Source organism: Macrotis lagotis, chromosome 2 (assembly GCF_037893015.1).
Source record: "Macrotis lagotis isolate mMagLag1 chromosome 2, bilby.v1.9.chrom.fasta, whole genome shotgun sequence".
Classification (NCBI taxonomy): Eukaryota; Metazoa; Chordata; class Mammalia; order Peramelemorphia; family Peramelidae; genus Macrotis; species Macrotis lagotis.
The window spans coordinates 80,318,915-80,337,076 of NC_133659.1; the positions used below are offsets into that span (position 1 = coordinate 80,318,915).

An 18,162-nucleotide genomic window follows, 5' to 3' on the forward strand; every position below is an offset into this window, starting at 1 on the left:
TTTGTATTCGGTACCTTTTTTTGGTGTAATGTTCAGTTGTATATTAATGCATGTCCACTGACTATAACCTGGGTTTTGTGATATAAATACTTGGGTTTTGTTGGAAAAGTACTAGATTAGTGGTTGCATCAAATAACTAAATTCCCATTGTGTGATTTTTAATAGAACTTTAGTCTTGAAGCAAAAGAGGTATTTGTGAATTTAAACTGTGTTTATGTTTAGAGAATGTATGTATGTGTTCATATGTCATTGTGGGAGAATGTAATCTCTTTACACCATTAGTGAATTTATTGACTGTTGTCCTTTACAAAATATAACGTAACCATTTGATAAATAATTGAGTGTACTGTCTTTATTTAAAAAAAATAACCAACTCAAAACTTGTATGATTCTAAAACTTGTATATGTCTCCTGGTCCAGCTTCCCAAGAGAATTAATACACAAATTAAGAATTATAGCACAGGGGCGGCTAGGTGGCACAGTGTATAAAGCACCGGCTCTGGAGTCAGGAGTGCCTGGGCTCAAATCCTGTCTCAGACACTTAATAATTGCCTAGCTGTGTGGCCTTGGGCAAGCCACTTAACCCCATTTGCCTTGCAAAAACCTAAAAAAAAAAAAAAAAGAATTATAGCACAGCAAGGCATATCCAAAATGTTTCAGCTTTTTGGCACATTTACATACATAGTAACAACAAAATGATTTGCAAGTCTAGTTTGTCTTAATAATCTTACTTCCCCTCAAGATTTATAGTATATATGCCTTATTTTGGTAGATATTTAATCGTAACAGTGCAAAATATGGTAAAAACTCATTAATTCAGATTAGGAATTTTATTTATTTTAAAGGGTGATGTGGGTAAGGCTTACCAAACCAAGAAAAAAAAATTACTTGTGCAAAAAATTACTTGTGATGGATCAAGGAGCAAAAGATTTTAAAATACTTATTTGGAATTTATAGCTTTTTCATAGCCTTTCATAACTTTCATAAAGTAGTTCCACCTGAGGCTTCTTATTAGGTAATACTTTGGCAGTTTCATTTATTTATACAATGAAATAATAATAATAATAATAATAATAATTATAATAATATATATATATAATATTTAGATTGCTTTCACATTGTTTAAATTTGTGAGGGCTTATATGATATAAGGAAACAATGTGAGGGATTAGGAAAAAAAAATAATTGGAGCTGGGAAACTTTGACTTAAACCCTGCATCCATTTTTTGGATTATATTTAGCCCAGAAGCATCATGAGGATCAAATGAACTTGGTAATTGTAAAGTGCTTTGGAATGCAAGCCATTATTGCATTATGGAAGTTTCAGGTTTTTAATATAATGATAGAAATCATTCATCTACAGTTCAGTAATGGAGTTCCTCAAGGGCTTGGTCCATTTATGTTTTTAATCTTCCCGGGTACTTAGCATATATTGTTTAATAAATACTTGGGGTGGCTAGGTGGCATAGTGAATAGAGCACTGACCCTGGAGTCAGGAGGCCCTAAATTCAAATGCAGCCTCAGACAACTTAATAATTATACTGTAAATGGTGGCACAGTATACATTCAAAATTACTGATTGGTTCAAGTATTTTTATTATTATTATTATTTTTTGCAAGGCAATGGGGTTAAGTGGCTTGCCCAAGGTCACACAGGTGTCTGAGGCTGGATTTGAACTTGGGTCTTGTTGACTCTAGGGCTGGTGCTCTATCCACTGCGCCACCTAGCTGCCTCAGAAGGGTTGGATGTTAAAAGATTAACTGTTCATCCTTGTTGCTCTTCTGCCCTTACTTCTTGCCCCTGCCCCTCCACTCTTATCCCCTGCCGATCAACTTTTCAGTTTGCACTTGGATTATATAAAACCTGTATCCTTAGGACTGTTTATTAGATATTCAGGAAATTATCCTGGGAATCACCTGGTTCCAGTGACTGGTTAAATTTCTATGGAAAGACCAGTGGTCAGATTTTTGGGACTCCACTAAGATATTTCATTGTGCCATGGTAGTGATGTTGAATGAAGCTATGTGAGCACCCAAACTCTTGTCAGGTGCTGCCAAGTTAGGAAGAGTTGAATATGAACCTAGAGAACTTGCCCATGTGCCGAGTCTACTCTCTGTGTACACAGCAGCCTACTAAACCTCAGAGGGCTTGGGCAAGCACAAAGACCAAAGAGCCTCTGTGACCATCCTAAAGAAAGGTCAGAGGTAAGGATTTATCAATGGCATCACCATGAATTGAGGCATGACCATTGTATCAATAAGATAATGAACATAAGTCACTATATTAGTTCTTTCTACAAAATAGTATTCATGATCACATTTTGACTAATGGAACAATTCTAGTGCTCTTGTTTTGTGTGAGTTTCTGCTGGAGCCTGAAATATTTTGAAAATTTTCATTTGCTTAAGAGATAAGCATAACTGTAATACCAACTTGGATAAGAATTTATTCATCCTTTCCCCAGGGAAATCTGCCTAACTTCTGCCTCTGGGGCACTATAGACAAAACTAAGCCCTAACTCTTACACCTCCCATCACTGGTTAAGACAGGGCTTAATTATTCCAATGGCATCTCAGTAGTATAGCCCAATAATAAGCTATTCATAATGATAAGAGTTATTAAGTTTAAATTTCATAGTACAGTCTGCTTAAGAAAGCAAAAAAGTATGAAAATCTGAAGTTATCCAGGTACCGAAATCCTCAGTTACTCAGAAAACTAATTTACATGGTTACAGTCTCCTGATGACAGAAAAAGATATTAAAAATGCAATTATCTTTGCATAGCTTAACTACAATAAGCTAAATTCAAATCACATCACTTAACACTTAAGCTATGTGAGACCTTGGCCAAGCAATTTTAACCTCTTTGCACCTGAGTTTTCTCATTTATAAAATGTTAGTACTGGACTAGTGGGTTTTTGAGGAGTTCCTTGACTGTGGAGTTGGGAAGACCTGGGTTAAAAATCTCAGACACTAGCTCTCTGACAAATCTCTCACTAGCTATGGGCAAAGAACACTTGTGTGTCTCATTTTGCTCATTTAGAAACCATGGAAGAATTGCACTTGATAACTCCCAAGGTCCTTTCTAGTTTACCTCTATTATCTTATGATCCAGTTTTAGATTTATAATCTTATGAACAAGTTAATGTCAGGCTAGAAGCTAGATAAATAAAGGTAACTTTTGGATGTAAGAAAATGACTTTAGGGACTTTAAAGTTTGATATCCAGATACCAAACACTTGGAAAAGATCAAGGATCTAATTATTTACGGAAAAAAAAGACAACTGAGAAAATATCAGTGACTAACCTCTATAGTTCAACTTTTCCATCTCTGCCACATTTCAGAATAATACATTCATTAAGGATATCCTTGATAAAGGTAATATTAGGGAAAAGTTAGCTTTTGAAATTTATATACTACAGCAGACCACATTTTACAGTCTATAATTGTCTGGATGTATTGTCATTGTGTTGGACTATATCTTTTTAAAGAGAAAAACATTACCTTAAAAGTATTCAATAAGGGGCAGCTAGGTGGTGTAGTGGATAAAAGCACCGGCCTTGGAGTCAGGAGTACCTGGGTTCAAATCTGGTCTCAGACACTTAATAATTACCTAGCTGTGTGGCCTTGGGCAAGCCACTTAACCCCGTATTCAATAAAGGGGTCCTGCCATCATTTCCTAAGATTGGAAAATTTAGAGAAAACTGATGACATTTTAAATAGTTCTTTTTTAAAATTTTAAACTTAAATATAAGAAAAGAAAAATAATTGTCATATAGACAGAACATAAGACAGGATTCAAAATATAAAGCAATGAATTTACCATTTTCAGAAAGTCCAAATAATAAACATGTTGAAAATCCTTTGTTTACATGTAGATTTTCTTTTGTTTTCTGCTGTGAACTTCTACTTAATTTTTTCTCCTTCCTTCCCTTCCCCCCACCCTGGTCTTCAGTTAAGCATGTACACACACACACACACACACACACACACACGGAATATTTCTAGACTTCTATAATTATACAATATATATTTTACATGCATAAATTAAAGAGCTTTTGCTTATTTTCACTTATCCTGTTTCTCTGAAATCTCCGTTATTTGTGGATATTAGATCTGTATTCCAGATATCTTCTTTAAAAACTTCAAATTATTCAATTCTACATTTGTAAGATGTATTCTGTTATTTCTACCTTCCAGACTCTCTTCTTGACATTGTCTCAATATACCCCAAATAATGTTTAATTCGGTAAACCCTAATTATCTTCTTGTGAAATATAGAAAATTTCAGTACTTTAGTAAGAAGAAAAATTGGCAGAAACAATGAGACAAAAGAAATAAAATGGAAAGGGGCATTTCTTTATATGACATAGATTCAAACTTAGCTCTTTTCTGATCCCAAAATGAACCTAGTGTCTTATTGGAAGTTTGAACATACTAAATTAGCAGGATTTCTAGTTTTCACTGAAATTATTTCCTATCAAAATACTAGTTTGATAATTTCTTTTTCTTTTTTTTTCTTTTGGTAAGGCAATGGGGTTGACTTGCCCAGGATCACAAGTGTCTGAGGCTGGATTTGAACTCAGGTCTTTCTGACTCCAAGAACGGTGCTCTGTCCTCTGTGCCACCTAGTTTGCCCCATAGTTTGATATTTTCAAACCCTTAATATTTCTCCCTGGATCATGAGATTTAGAGTTGGGAGCCTTAGACATCATCTATTTCTAGCCCAATCCCTCATTTCACAGATAATGAAATTAATGTCGTATTACAAAGTCTTTAGAGGATTAAATCTTAAACACCCAAAATACAATCAATCCAAATTCTCATAGGTGATAGGAATTACAGAAGTCAAATCATATGTGGGCAAATAACAATTAACCAGACTAGCATTTTGAGGGCAGGAATGTGTTTTTGTAGAACTAGGGACAGATGAAAATGCCTCTTACTTATATATGATCTTGTTCTACACGATGAAGGTTTATGCAAGATTTGAGCTTATCTCTAAAGGACAGTATAGACCATAGGGGTGGGGGAAAGTGTACTATTATCTTCAATCAGACGAAATATGAACAAAGGCTCTTCTGTGTCTACAAATATAAACTACATACAGGATAAATAGGAAATAATGAAAAGAGGTCAGACACTGGAATTCAAATCGCTTTGGGACAGGCTTATTGTAGATGTACAAGACAGGATTTTAATGGGGACTTTAAAGGAAGCCAGGGAGATCAGTAGTGTGGCTACTTCTATAGGGAATGGTATTTTGACTTGAGTAAAGGATGTGTATGAGGGAGTGATAAGAGAAGACAGGAGGATCAGATTGTATATAGGGTCTTGGATCAAAAGCAATAAATTTGAATCTGTTCTTTCTATTATGGTGAGCTACTGAAGCATTCTGGGCAGGGGATCAAGGTGATACAAGTGATGTTTCACTTTTTCTGTTTGAATCTTCAACTTTGAATCCTGAACTTTTTTTTAAAGGAGACCTCATATGGCATTAATTTAGTCTGGTTGCTTATTTCAGACCATTCTCCAGTTTGGTAATGTCCTTCCCAAACTGCATATCGTACTCCAGTGGTGAGAAAAAACTACGTACAATGAAAATTTGTAAACTACACTGGCAAAGAGTAGAAGCAAAAAGGGATAGGATGGGGGTAATAATCAAGAAGGTAAAACTGTTCAGTTCCTAAGTTGGTTTATGTCCTGACAAGGGGAAAGAAAGACCTTTGGACCAGAAAACAAAGAAAATGGCTAATAGGAGGGTGACAGAAGATGCCAAGGGTATATACCTGGGGACCCTTGATGGGGTTAGTCATCAAACTCACATGAACCACATTTTGGTATATGGCAGATAAGGTTGTTGGGATGCTGTTGGTGATACTAGAAAGAATGTGGGAAAACATGGAAGTAGTTCAGGATCATCAGAGATCAATGTCTCAAACTTTTTTTACTAAGGAAAGAGTGGAAGCAATAAAATATGAGCTTATAAGATTGATATTATTGGTGAAAAAATTGTTAGTCAACATCTAGTAAAAAGATCACAAAGAGCTAGTATAATTTCATCAAGAACAGGTCTAGAGTATAGACTCCTTTCCTTTTTTTGTCAGTATTTATGAACCAATACTTTTTATTTTTTTATTTTAAACAAGAAGTTTATTTAAACAAGATGTTTGACTTGGAAGGGAAAACTATCTAGGATCAATTTCTTTATAGTAATTTATCCCTACTGAGAGACAGAGATTGCCCTACATGTAACAGCTACATACAAAAAAGTTATAAAATCGTCCTTGGTTTTACAATGATAAAAGAAAAACATTGAAATTATCCAATCAAACAAGGTGCAGGGATTTTTTTTGTGGGCTTTTTTTTTTGTTGTTGTTAAACAGTGAGAGCAAAATAACTTACTGGAATATAAAGACAGAAGTTGAATGAGCATGCCACTAATGGAGAAAAGGGATATTTTCACAGAACCAGTTTGTTTTTCCCCTCCCCATCTCCATTTGATGTTGATCAAAAGATACCATCGGCCATTTAGTTAAAAAAAAAATACGCATTATGCCTGTGCACATACACCAGTTACTTTATGTACAATAAAAGGAATGGGGGGAAGAGAATCAAAGAGAAAACTATACTGCAGTAGTCAGGATGTGGATGAACCAAATCTTGGTTTTCTAATTGTGAATGTATTGTTTTCCTTAGGAGCACAGTTCTGGAGTACAGTTGCAGGTTCTCTTTTTTAGTAAACACCTCCTGTCTGCTGCTGGAATATATCAATTGATCTTCATCCTCCATTTCCAACTGTGCAGGTGTGTCTGTTTCATTGATTGGTTGCCCATCAAATCGGAATCTGATCTGCCTCATTGACAAACCCTGTCGTTCACAATAGGCTTTCATTAGTTTACTAAGTGGTGTGTGCCTCTTAATCTTAAATTGCACCACTGAACCATCTTGCCCAGCCACCTTCAAATTAATGTGGTCTTTGTTTTCAGTCTTGACTCCTTCCTTCGGCTTTTTGTTGGCCATGGTGAGTCCGGGCTCTCCTCACCGCTTCACAAAAGAGGCACCAGGAGGGTCCGCTCCAAGGGAACGGGGGGGGGGGGGGGGGGGGGAAGAAGCAGCAGGAGCAGCAGCGGCAGGAGGAAGATGATGGTGGTGATGATGGGGAGGAGGAGGAGGAGGAGGAGGAGGAGAAAGAGGAGAGGAGGAGGAGCTATGAACCAATACTTAAGGGAAATGATATAAATGGTTTACCTAGAGTTATCAAAGCATTTATTCAAATCTTGTGCTTTTAAGATGCTAATTTTTATTAAATATAAGTATAATTAGATGGACTTGTAAGATGTAATGTAAGATGTAAGGGGATGCATGGCAAAATCCCAAAGAATAGTCATTCATAAGTTCATGAAGTCAGTAAACATTAAGTGTCTGGTGTATGTTGGAGATACAAAAAAGAGGGAAAAAATCCCTGCCCTCCAGAAGCTTACAATCTAGTGGAGCTTGAACTAGTAAACAAATATGTACAAACTAACTACATACAGGATAAAAAGGAAATAATTAAAAAAGGGAAGGCACTAGAATTAAGAGGGGTTGAGAAAGGTTTCCTGTAGAAGGTGAGATTGTGAGAAATAGTGAGGAGCTGAAGATAATACCTAGGGCTGTGAAGAACCCGAGAGACTATTCCAAGGAAGTTTGGAGACTTGGGAAGGAAGCACGAATGAATTAAATTTTGGACATCCAATTTGAAATGTCTGAAAGGCAGCTGCAGAGGTGAAAGTAGGCAGAGAAGGTAGAAAATCATCACCATAGAGGTGGTAATTAAATACGTGAGAACTGATGAGATGCACAGAGGAAGAAGAGAGCCCACAAAAGAGTGTTCTGATAGGTTGGAGAAACAGAAGAGAGCAGCCCTAAAAACTTAAAAGAGAAAAGGGAAATTTACAGTGTCAAAGGATGCAGAGAAATCAAGGAGGGGAAGACTAGGAAACAGTCATTGAGTCAGACAATTAAGAGAATATTGGCAACTTTGGAGAGAGTAACTTCAGAGGAATGAAGTCAGCATCCGGACTGTAGGGGTTATGAAAATAGTGAGAGAATGTGTGTGGATGGCTTCAAGCAACTAAGTCACAAAGGGCAGAAAGGATCAAGTGAGGGTTTTTTGAGGGAAAAGAGATGTGGATGTTTATAGGTGATGAGGAAAAGCTGAAGATATGTGGTAAGAGTGGGGAAGACAGAGGGGCCATCTGTTGGAGATGGGATAGAATGAGATAGGTGGTTTACTTTGGTCAGGAGTAAGGTAACCACCCATTTGAGATGGTATGAAGGGAGAGGTGGAGGCAGAAAACATGGATGACAGGAGATGAAGAAGAGAGTAGAAAAGGGAAATCATAGTAAGTGGCCTCAGTTTTTTTCTTTATGTAAAATGTAGTAAAGTTCTTAGCAGAAAGGGTCAGGGTAGGGGGATCTAGAGGAGCCTGGAGGGAAGATGGTTTGGAATAGTCACTGTAGAGAGTGGTATAACATGTTGATAAGGGAGATGTGGAAAGACTGCCTAGCAGCTGTAAAGGTGCAGTGGTGGAATGGACAAGTTAGAATGGTTGTGTGGTTTTCTATCTTTGTTCAACAGCATATGTAGAAATAAAGGCAGTAGATGGTGGGAGTGAATCTTGAAAGGGAGCACTGGGTGATATTATAAGGGGGTCAAGGATTCAACAGAAGACAGTGTACAAAAAACCCCAAACAAACCTAAAAAACTAGGGGTGGCTAGGTGGTGCAGTGGATAAATCACCGGCCCTGGAGTCAGAAGTCTCAGACACTTAATAATTACCTAGCTGTGTGGCCTTGGGCAAGCCACTTAACCCCATTTGCCTTGCAAAAAAAACAAAACAAAACAAAACCTAAAAAAAGACAGTGTACAGTTGAAGTTGTTCACCAAGGGATCAAGATAGCAAAAAAAGAGGAGAGACTGGCTAGTGCAGCAGTGGTGGGGAATACCTAGGAGAGAACTGAAAGGGGGAAAGGATAGTTCATGGTGTGGACAAAGAAGACTAAGGGAAGGTAGAAAGAGAGGCGAAAAGCCAATAGATAATGGTCAACTGAGGGGATTCAGATTTCTTGACCTTGAAATGGAAGCATTTGTGAATGATGGCAAGACTCAGGGTATGATTATCTTTTTATGGGGTTAAGGTGAGGTGGAAGAGTATAGGTCATAGGAACTGAATAGGGGTTAGGGGGATTAAGATATTTGAGAGTCCCCAGGTAGGGTGAGATTTTCCCTTGTTTCAATGTGAAAGGGGATATGAATGAATGAAAATGCAGCCAGTAATAGAATGGGTGACTAGGAACCAGGTGTTGTTGACTGATGGAAGGCTTGAAAGAGGAAAAGGCTGAGGAGGAAAGAAAAAGATGGTTACTGTTTGTGAAATAGGCATCTCAGAGTTCAATGGAAGAGGGGGGTGGGTAGCATTTTGTTAGAACTTTGGGCTGGAAAGCTTGAGATGACTGAGGATGAGAATTATGGTGGGGGGTGGGAATGGGTTTTGGGTAATAATCTATAGAGTTTTAGAATCATTTGAGATTTCAGTCAACAAGGATTTTATTACTTTCCTTATATATGAGGTACTGTTCTAAGCACTGGATAGTGCTTAGATAGATCTATAGACAGATCCATTCAACCATCCAAACATCCTTATTTGGGGGGTGGGAAATGGAGCCAAGGTGGCAAAGGAAAGGCAGGAATTCCCAGAAGCTCTCCCCTAGCCCACTCCAAATGCCTTTAAATCATGAGTGTAACCAAATTCTAGAGAGGCAGAACCCACAAAAAGACTGAGTGAAACAATTTTCCAGCTCAAGACAACTTGAAAGATCAGCAGAAAGGTTCTGTTTCAAAGGGTTAAAGGGCCACAGCGCAGCCCAGCCAGCCCCACCAGATGGAACCAGCTCCAGCCATTCAGGAACAGCCCGCATGGTGCCTGGGTACCTGGGAGCGCCTGGGTCTGTGGCAGGAGGGGTGGTTTCTAGCCTAAGGATCGCAAAGAACAAATGGGAAGCTCAGTAGCAAAACTCTGCTGCACCAGAATGAAAGTGGAGTCCAGTCCAGCGCAGGCCTCAGTGCAGGCCTCAGCACAGCTCCAGTCCCAGGGACCAGGAGCAGGCCTGGGGAGTCACCTGGCACTTGCTTCCAGAGCACTCAGCTCATGGATGGTAAGGGGGTCAGGGGAGATTGCAGAGGTCTCTCCACTATCCCTGGGGCAGGACTCTGGGGCTTTGCCCATACTCAGGTACAAGTCACAATCTAGGGCCCCATACCACCATATTGGAGCAGGGACCCCCACCCTCACAGCTCCAGGGCAGAGGGGAGTGCTTGTGGTCATCCACAGACCAGAGCACAGGCAAGAGAGTGGTCAGAGCCTCTTATAAGACCTTGGAGGAACTGAGGTCCCTGGTGGTGGTGGTTGGGGGCCCTGAAAATAGCTGCAAAAACCCTCAGAAGGGTGGGACAGTGCATCCTCCACCCTGGAAGAAGAGTTCTACCTAAACAAAGAGTAAAATCAAATCATAGACTTGGGAAATAAGCAAACAACAGAAAAAGAACCTGACCAGAAGATTACTTTGGTCTCATGGAGGATCAAAAGATACACTCAAAGATGACAAAGTCAAAGCTTCTGTATCTAAAGCCTCCAAGAGAAATAGGAAATGGGTTCAGGCTATGGATGAACTTAGAAAAGCGTAAGGGAGGTAGAGGAAAAATTGGGATGATAAATGAGAGCGAAAAGTGGAAAAGCATGAAAACCAAGTAAGCAGCTTGGTGAAGGAGATACAAAGAAATACTGAAGAAAATAACATGTTAAAAAAAACAAACAGTTTAGTTCAAATAAAAAAAAACCCAAAAGGCCAATGAGAAGAAAGCTTTAAAAAGCAGAATTGGCCAGAAGAAAAAGGAGATACAAAATCTCCCTGAAGAAAATACCTCCTTCAAATGTAGAATAGAGCTAAGGGAAGCTGTTGACTTTGTGAGAAATCAAGAAATAATAAAACAAAAACAAAAGAATAAAAAACTAGAGGAAAATGTGAAATATCTCATTGGAAAAACAGCTGACCTAGAAAACAGATCCAGGAGAGATAATTTAAAAATTATTGGCCTACCTGAAAGTCATGACCAGAAAAGAGCCTAGACTTCATTTTTCAAGAAATGATCCAGGAAAATTGTCCTGATATCCTAGAAGCAAAGGATAAAATAGAAATTGAGCGAATCCATTTATCACCTTCTGAGATACAGCTCCTCCCCCCAAAGAAAAAGAAAAACTCCCAGGAATACTGTACCTCCCAAGTTAGAGAAAGTATTTCAAGCATCCAGAAACAATTCAATTACCATGGTGCTACAGTCAGGATTACACAGGATTTAGCAGCATCTACATTAAAGGCTCATAGGGCTTGGAATATGATATTCTGGAAGGCAAAAGAGCTTAGATTATAACAAAGAACCAACTACCCAGCAAAACTAACCATCCTCTTTCATTGAATGAAATTCAGGACTTTCAAACTTTCTGGCTGAAACGAGAGCTGAACAGAAATTTTGATCTTCATGTACAGGACTCAAGTAAGCATAGTGAAAGCATGGGAAGATGATACTGATAAATCATATGAACCTTCTCATTTGTTAGAGCAGTTAGAAGTTGAATATGAAGGTCTAATATATTAAATTAATATATTAAAATATAATATTAAATTATATTAATTATATATATATATTAACTTACATATAAATTATATTAAATTATATTAAAATATGTTAAAAAGATGGAGTTAATGGGCAAGAAAGGAAATGTACTTGGAGAAAGGGAAAGGAGAGGTATAATGGGTTAAGCTATTTCATGTAAAAGAGGAAAGAAAAAGCTTTTGCAGTGGAGTGGAAGGAGGGAGATTAAAGGGAATGAGTGAGCCTTCATTCTCATTAGAAGCAGCTCAGAGAGGAAATAACATACACACTTTAAATAAGGTCTAGAAATCTCTTATCCTAGAAGAAAATAGGGGAGGAAAGGGATGAAAGGGGACAAGGGGAGGGAAGGAGGTATAGCTGAGAGAAGGGGGAAGATTGTGGGAGAGGAGGGACTTTTGAGAAGGGACAAGGTGAAAGGAGAGAACAAAATTAATGGGCGGAAAGGATGGAGGGAAACACAGCTAGTAATAGCAACTGTGAGAAAAAATATTGAAGCAATTTCTCTGATGGACTTATGATAAAGAATGCGATCTATCCCAGAGACAGAAGTGATGGTATCTGAATATAAACTGAAGCACATTTATCTCCCTACTCTATTTTTCTTGAAGTTTCTCTTTCCTTGTGTGTAGGGGGAGGGATGTTTACTTTTACTACATGACTATTGTAGTAATGTGTTTTGTGGCTACACATTTTTAACCTATACCAAATAACTTGCTTTCTCAATGGTGGGAGTGGGTTGGGAGGAATGGAGAGAATTTGAAACTCAAGGTTGTGGATAGATGTTGAAACTTGCTTTTTTGCATTGAAGCTGGGGTAAAAAAAAATTAAAATAAAAAAAAATTCCTTTATTGATGACTGGAGAGGAAGCTGTGGTTACCTGGACAGAGTGCTGGTCTCAGAGCATCATTTGAAATCCCACCTCGGGTAAGTCACTTAATCTTTCTAGGCAGCTAAGATTAAATTACAGAGAAGGAACTGACCCACAGTAGTAGAGGGAATCTTCTTTTCTAGCAGTCCTTTACATCAATGAAATTAAAGCTCCAGCTCATATCAATTCTCAGAAGGCAGACAATTGGGAGATAACTAACCCTGGATGATAGGATCCAAAAATATCATGATAGGCCGGAAGAGTAGGTCAAACTGTAGATGATTAGGGGCAGGGAGAAGCAATTAGGATCTTTAATTTCATGATGCTGCCTCTCCAAGATAAAAACTGAAGAATATAAAGTGATGTACATATAGGTTTAAAAAAAATGAATCTGATTTGAAAAAGATCTGGAGTTTTGGTAGGCCACAAATTCAACGAGTCAGTGTAATTATTTGGTCAAAAAAGTCAATTTTATCTTAGGATTCATTAAGATATATACCTTTCAGGAATGGGATGATAATCCCTACCCTAGACTCTGCCCTGGTCAGAACACATCTGAAATACTATATTTGTTTTTGTATACATCTTAGGAAAGGCAGAACATCCCGAGTTTGTCCTTTGTTCTGAAGAGGTCCAGTGACATTGCAAGGTGATGTCTTGAGCCTCATATGGAATGGATGTGAGGCACAGTCAGCCTCATTCTTTTTTTCAGTCATTGAAATCCAAGGGTAGGACAAAAGTCAAGATGATAGGCAATAGCCTGATCTTCAATGCCTTTAAAAGTGCTCATTTCATGAAACAAACCATTCTCATACATCCATTCTGGCAGGGGAAGTCTTCACATCCTATTGGTAAATATCCCCCTAACTCACAGGTCTGTATATCTGTAAGTTGCCCCTCAACCAGGTACACCCTTTCTGCTGAGATGGCTTTACTAGGCTGTGGCCAGAGGGCATGCTACAGTTTTTTGGAATCACAGGTGAGAACTGAGTGACAGGACCCCAAAGATGGATGGGTGGCTCTGAAAAGGGCTCAACAAGCTCTCATATCAGTGATGCTGGTCCTTCCTGGACATTGCAGAGCAGCCATACTGAAGGGACCGGGGAATTATTTTGAAAAAAGATTGGCTGTTTATGTGACCCAATGCTGAAGAACTGAGTTGATCTTACTGACCTAAGACAGGGCAGAATAGAAGCAAAGCATGGGAGTTGGTGAGGCAAATTTAGGCTTGATGTAAGGGAGAACTTTCTACAGATTATAGTTATCCTCAAGTAGAATGAGTTACTTTGGAGGCATTGGGTTCTTCTCTTTGGAGGTCTTCTAGCAATTCTAGGCAGCTTACTGGATATTTTAGGAAGGGTCCTTTTTTGCAGTATAGATTGGGTTAAATGGCTGCTGAGTTCCCTTCTAATAAAGTCTGAAGGAAGATGAAACTAAGCTTGGTGGTTAATTTGCATATGAAAGAGGAAGCAGGGGACCACAGAGCTCAGAAGATACATATGTGGCACTCATTCAGGAAGGGGATAGCATGAGTGTTCATGCAAGAAATCACGAGAGTTTTCTAGGAATGCTGTGCCATTTCACCTCGTAACTTGCAAGGAGATTCTGAAATGGTAGTTATTACATTTTCATACTGATCAACATATTTTTCCAAGTTGTAGTAGACTGGACCACTTTTTTTCTCTAAGAAATTTCAAGGAATTATAAAGATCTTCTGTAAGTATTTATTTTCCTTACAACAATTTGAAGACTGGCACATTGTCAATATAAACTGAAACTAATAATTCAGGAGAAAACCTGGGCTTGCAAAAGGAGAATGAACTATGGGAATGCTTTTTTGCAGTGATTGTTCATTATATATGACAACTCTGAGAACTTGGGAAAGAGCAATGCATTAAAAATATGTGAAGTCCAAGTGTCCGTTTTTTTTTAAATGTCAGAAGCTACCACTGGATTTTCTCTGAAATTCACTGAGTAATAACATTTTATGTGACAGCAGAAGGAACACAGGTTCAAGTCTGGCTACTGACACATTTTGGCTGTGTAACTCCAAGCAAGTCATTTAAAGCCTCAGTGCCAAAGGCAATTCTCTAAAAAAGAGTACTTGTATATCTGCTTTGGTGGACAAAGTTTTCCCACCAAGAGTTCCCTACACCAGTGAAATCACAAGTCTGGCCCATTTCTTCCTCCCAGCTCTGTGTTGCCCCCCCGCCCCATGCTTCTCTTAAAGCAGGCTCTAATATTTTAGGGATTTAAAACATGTTGATGGAAAAATAACTTAATAGAGGGAAGAAGCTTGTAGTTTTGGGAAAGCTTGTAATGTTATTTAAGTCCTAAAGTTAAAGGGCCTAAAAAGCTCTTCCATGAGTAAAATGCTAGTATTCTTAGAAGCAACCAGCCAATTAAAAGGATAAAACAAGACCAGTTAGTGATTTCTCCAAACTTTAGCTCTTCACATGATAGAAGGGAATAGAAAAATAAATCTATTTTTTAGTCTTTTTACTTTGATACTTATATAAAATGCTTTTTATAGAATGCTTAAGACTGAAAATGAAAAATCATTTCATAAGATTACATTTTACTTTTAAAAGGCAGATTAGTCAGATTAATGTGTTTATGCAGTGTGTGAGGCAATAAGGTCATTTACTCGTTGATCTGAAGATGTGTGTCTGATCGATTACATTATAATTAAAAAAAGGCCTCTTATGCATAAGACAAATTTCCTGCACACCAATCCCTCTCCCTTTTTACTTGTAAAGTATTCGTCACTTCTACCTTTGGCACAGATAAATCTGATATATAAATCTCATGCCGGATTGCATGAGCAGTACCAATACTTTTAGCTACTTAATTATGAGATACAATGTAGGCCCAGAAGAAATATTTGTAAGCTCAAGGTCATGGTAATACTTAAAAGGCTTCTGGCTCCCTCTATCTGCCCTATAAAAAGTTTATTTACCATAAATATAGTGAATAGGCTCATGTGGTAATGTGCAATTTAAAGTATTTCAAAACTGCTATGAGAATGTACACATCAATCAGTTATGAAACTCTTCCAGGTTATTTAACCTGAGGGGTGACTTCAACCACAAAATTTGTATCACATGAAACATCTGTAAAATTCTGAAACTCCTTTAGAATAAGAACGTTTCAAAACAAAGTTCTCCAGACCAACTCAGAAACTGCTGAGGTTTCTATATAAAAATATGACTTTTATATTTGTTACATCATGGGAATTAAATCACAGAACAGGAGCTCTCTAGTCATTGATCAGGACATCTGGGAACAAATTCTCCTCACTGGATTTATCATTCCCCATGGCCCTGTCAGCTCGGCCATCCGCTGACGAAGGAGTGGAGTCTGCTCTTGTCTCGTCGGCTGTGGGCTGTATGTGACCCTCAGCCTGTCCTCCGGTGTAGGTGGGTGTGCTGTACTTCATCAGAATAGCTTTGAACTGGCTCAGAGGTGCATCTGTACGGACTCCCATGGGGTCAAAGTGGGTGCGACTCACCCGGAAGCCAGCTTGGGAGAGATACTGCAGAAACTTATTTAACCTGCCAAGGAGAAAGGAAAAATGAAGAATGCTTTCCTTTTCCCTCGAATCAGATGACTTTCAAAACCAATAACCACCATTATATGCTGTGGCATCATGTGCTCTCTTACTTTGGCATGTTCATTCCCTTGATACTGTGTCTATGGATGTTGTAGTAGAAGGGAGGATGCTCGGCATTGACATCTGCCCTTTGTTTCTTGGTAGCATTTCTGCATATTTCATTACTTTTCCTCTTTCCTGAAATATGGAAACATTGGTTTAGTTTATTTAAAGATATATGCAATAACATGTTTATAAAATATCTTGTTAAGCATGGTTCATTGCTTTAAACAAGAAAGATATATTTTTGCTATCAATTAAACTTTTGTTTTAAATTTTCTGCTTCCTCACTCCTTAAAGTCATGTAAGAAAAAAAAAAAACCTAATCAATGATTTCTTTAGGAGACAACAGAATTATCGTATCTTTATATAAAATAGCTGGACTCACCTGCTAGTTTAAGGCTGAATATTGTAATTTAACTCCTTATGCTATACTTGCAAATCACAAGTTCTAGTCCTCGGGTACCTCATAAGCAAAATGGGTCAATACTTATTTTTCCTCACAGAGACAATGTTGTGGACAAAATGAAATCAGATCAAGTTCTCTGGAAGTTAATTACTATTATACCATTTGCTATTGACTATTTCATGTTTCTCTTCCCAACTAAATTTAAACATTTTTAATAGATGTCTCATATATTTTCTGATAAATAGAATGAAGCCAATGAAAGTTATTTGATGATAAATTCACCAAAAACACAATCCACAAAAATATTCAGAGCTTGAAATGAGTGAAAAATTCATCCACTGCAATGAACTAAATTGTGATGAATCAATACTAAATACAATGCCTAGCCCTGGATGTAGAGATGATGGAATACACCTCCTTTTGAATATTCAAGTGCCTACGGCTGGACCCTGGCAACATTAAAGAGAAAAATATTTCCAAGGATGATTTACAGCTTTAGTGCTATACGTATTAAACTAAATTAAAGAGCTAGAAAAAGTAAAAAAATTCAGTTGGAGAAACAGAAGATCTAGAATATTAAGGGAAACTATCGAAATATGTGTAAATGAAGAGGGGGAAAACACTCTCAGACCTTAAATTTTTTTTTTACCCTCCCCCCCAACACCAACACTTCCTACCTCTCTGAAGGTGAAATAAAAAGAGTTGGGACATAAATCTAGATCTTTCTCTTCTAATTTACTACTATTTTTTTTCAGGAAAAAAATGAACCCTTGTATTTTTGGGGGGCAGATATCCAAAAAACATTTTAAAGTCTAAGGTTTTATATAATTGACTGCTACTTATGGTTCACTAAAAACAGAAATCTGGAAAAATAACAATCTAAATATGCTATAGAACTTACATTGCCTTGAATAAATATGGGCATACAGTTCAATGAATAAGCACACAAAGAATACTCTCAAGGTTGAGGAATGTCGTATTTTGACTAATCAAATGCTCATTAGAGAGTTCAGATAGCATATATAACATATTTAAATAACTAGAATATAATCATATACTTAGCTGTAGCCTTGCCAAATAAAATGTAATCTTTCTTTGATTTGAAAGGTACCTTTGTCTTCTTTACTACTTCCAAATATCATCAGACTAGAGACGTATAGAACTGCTAATAAGGTATTTTCAATGCATAAACTGTCATAATAATAAGATTTTTATGTATTTTTTAGTAAATAAAATACATACCATGTACAACATAATAATCCGTTCCAGTATCTGGTGTTTTAATAACTACACCACATTCCTCTAAAAGAAAAAGAGCAAAAATGGGAATACAAAATTTTATATAATGATTATGACAACAAAAATTAGATTAAATATGAAATCATCGATGCTCTCCAACCCTCCACCCCTTTTCCCCTGCCTCAAGTTTTATTTGAATTATCTTTGAATTTGAAGATGGAAGAAAAGGTAGGAGTAACAGTCCCAGGTCTTAATCAGAGACTAAGATTATACCATGA

At 37.6% G+C, this 18,162-nt stretch overlaps 1 protein-coding gene and 1 pseudogene across 4 annotated transcripts in view; both read right to left on the reverse strand.

Annotated features, from left to right (window-relative positions):
* Window positions 1-3,882: 3,882 nt before the first annotated feature.
* Window positions 3,883-7,052, reverse strand: LOC141512893 (small ubiquitin-related modifier 2 pseudogene; annotated as a pseudogene).
* A 4,058-nt stretch (window positions 7,053-11,110) lies between these two features.
* Window positions 11,111-18,162, reverse strand: part of TRMT1L (tRNA methyltransferase 1L) — a 54,250-nt gene continuing 47,198 nt past the window's right edge. For 3 of the 4 annotated variants that reach the window (XM_074222233.1, XM_074222232.1, XM_074222234.1), the window contains 3 exons: window positions 17,888-17,947; window positions 16,248-16,374; window positions 14,286-16,138 (listed from right to left, as the gene is read on the reverse strand). In XM_074222233.1, coding sequence (XP_074078334.1) covers window positions 15,844-16,138; window positions 16,248-16,374; window positions 17,888-17,947 — 482 coding nt within the window. In that variant the 3' untranslated portion in view covers window positions 14,286-15,843. Of the gene's footprint in view, window positions 11,216-11,319; window positions 11,446-14,285; window positions 16,139-16,247; window positions 16,375-17,887; window positions 17,948-18,162 lie in introns of those variants that run through there. The other variant, XR_012475626.1, reaches the window with a different exon arrangement.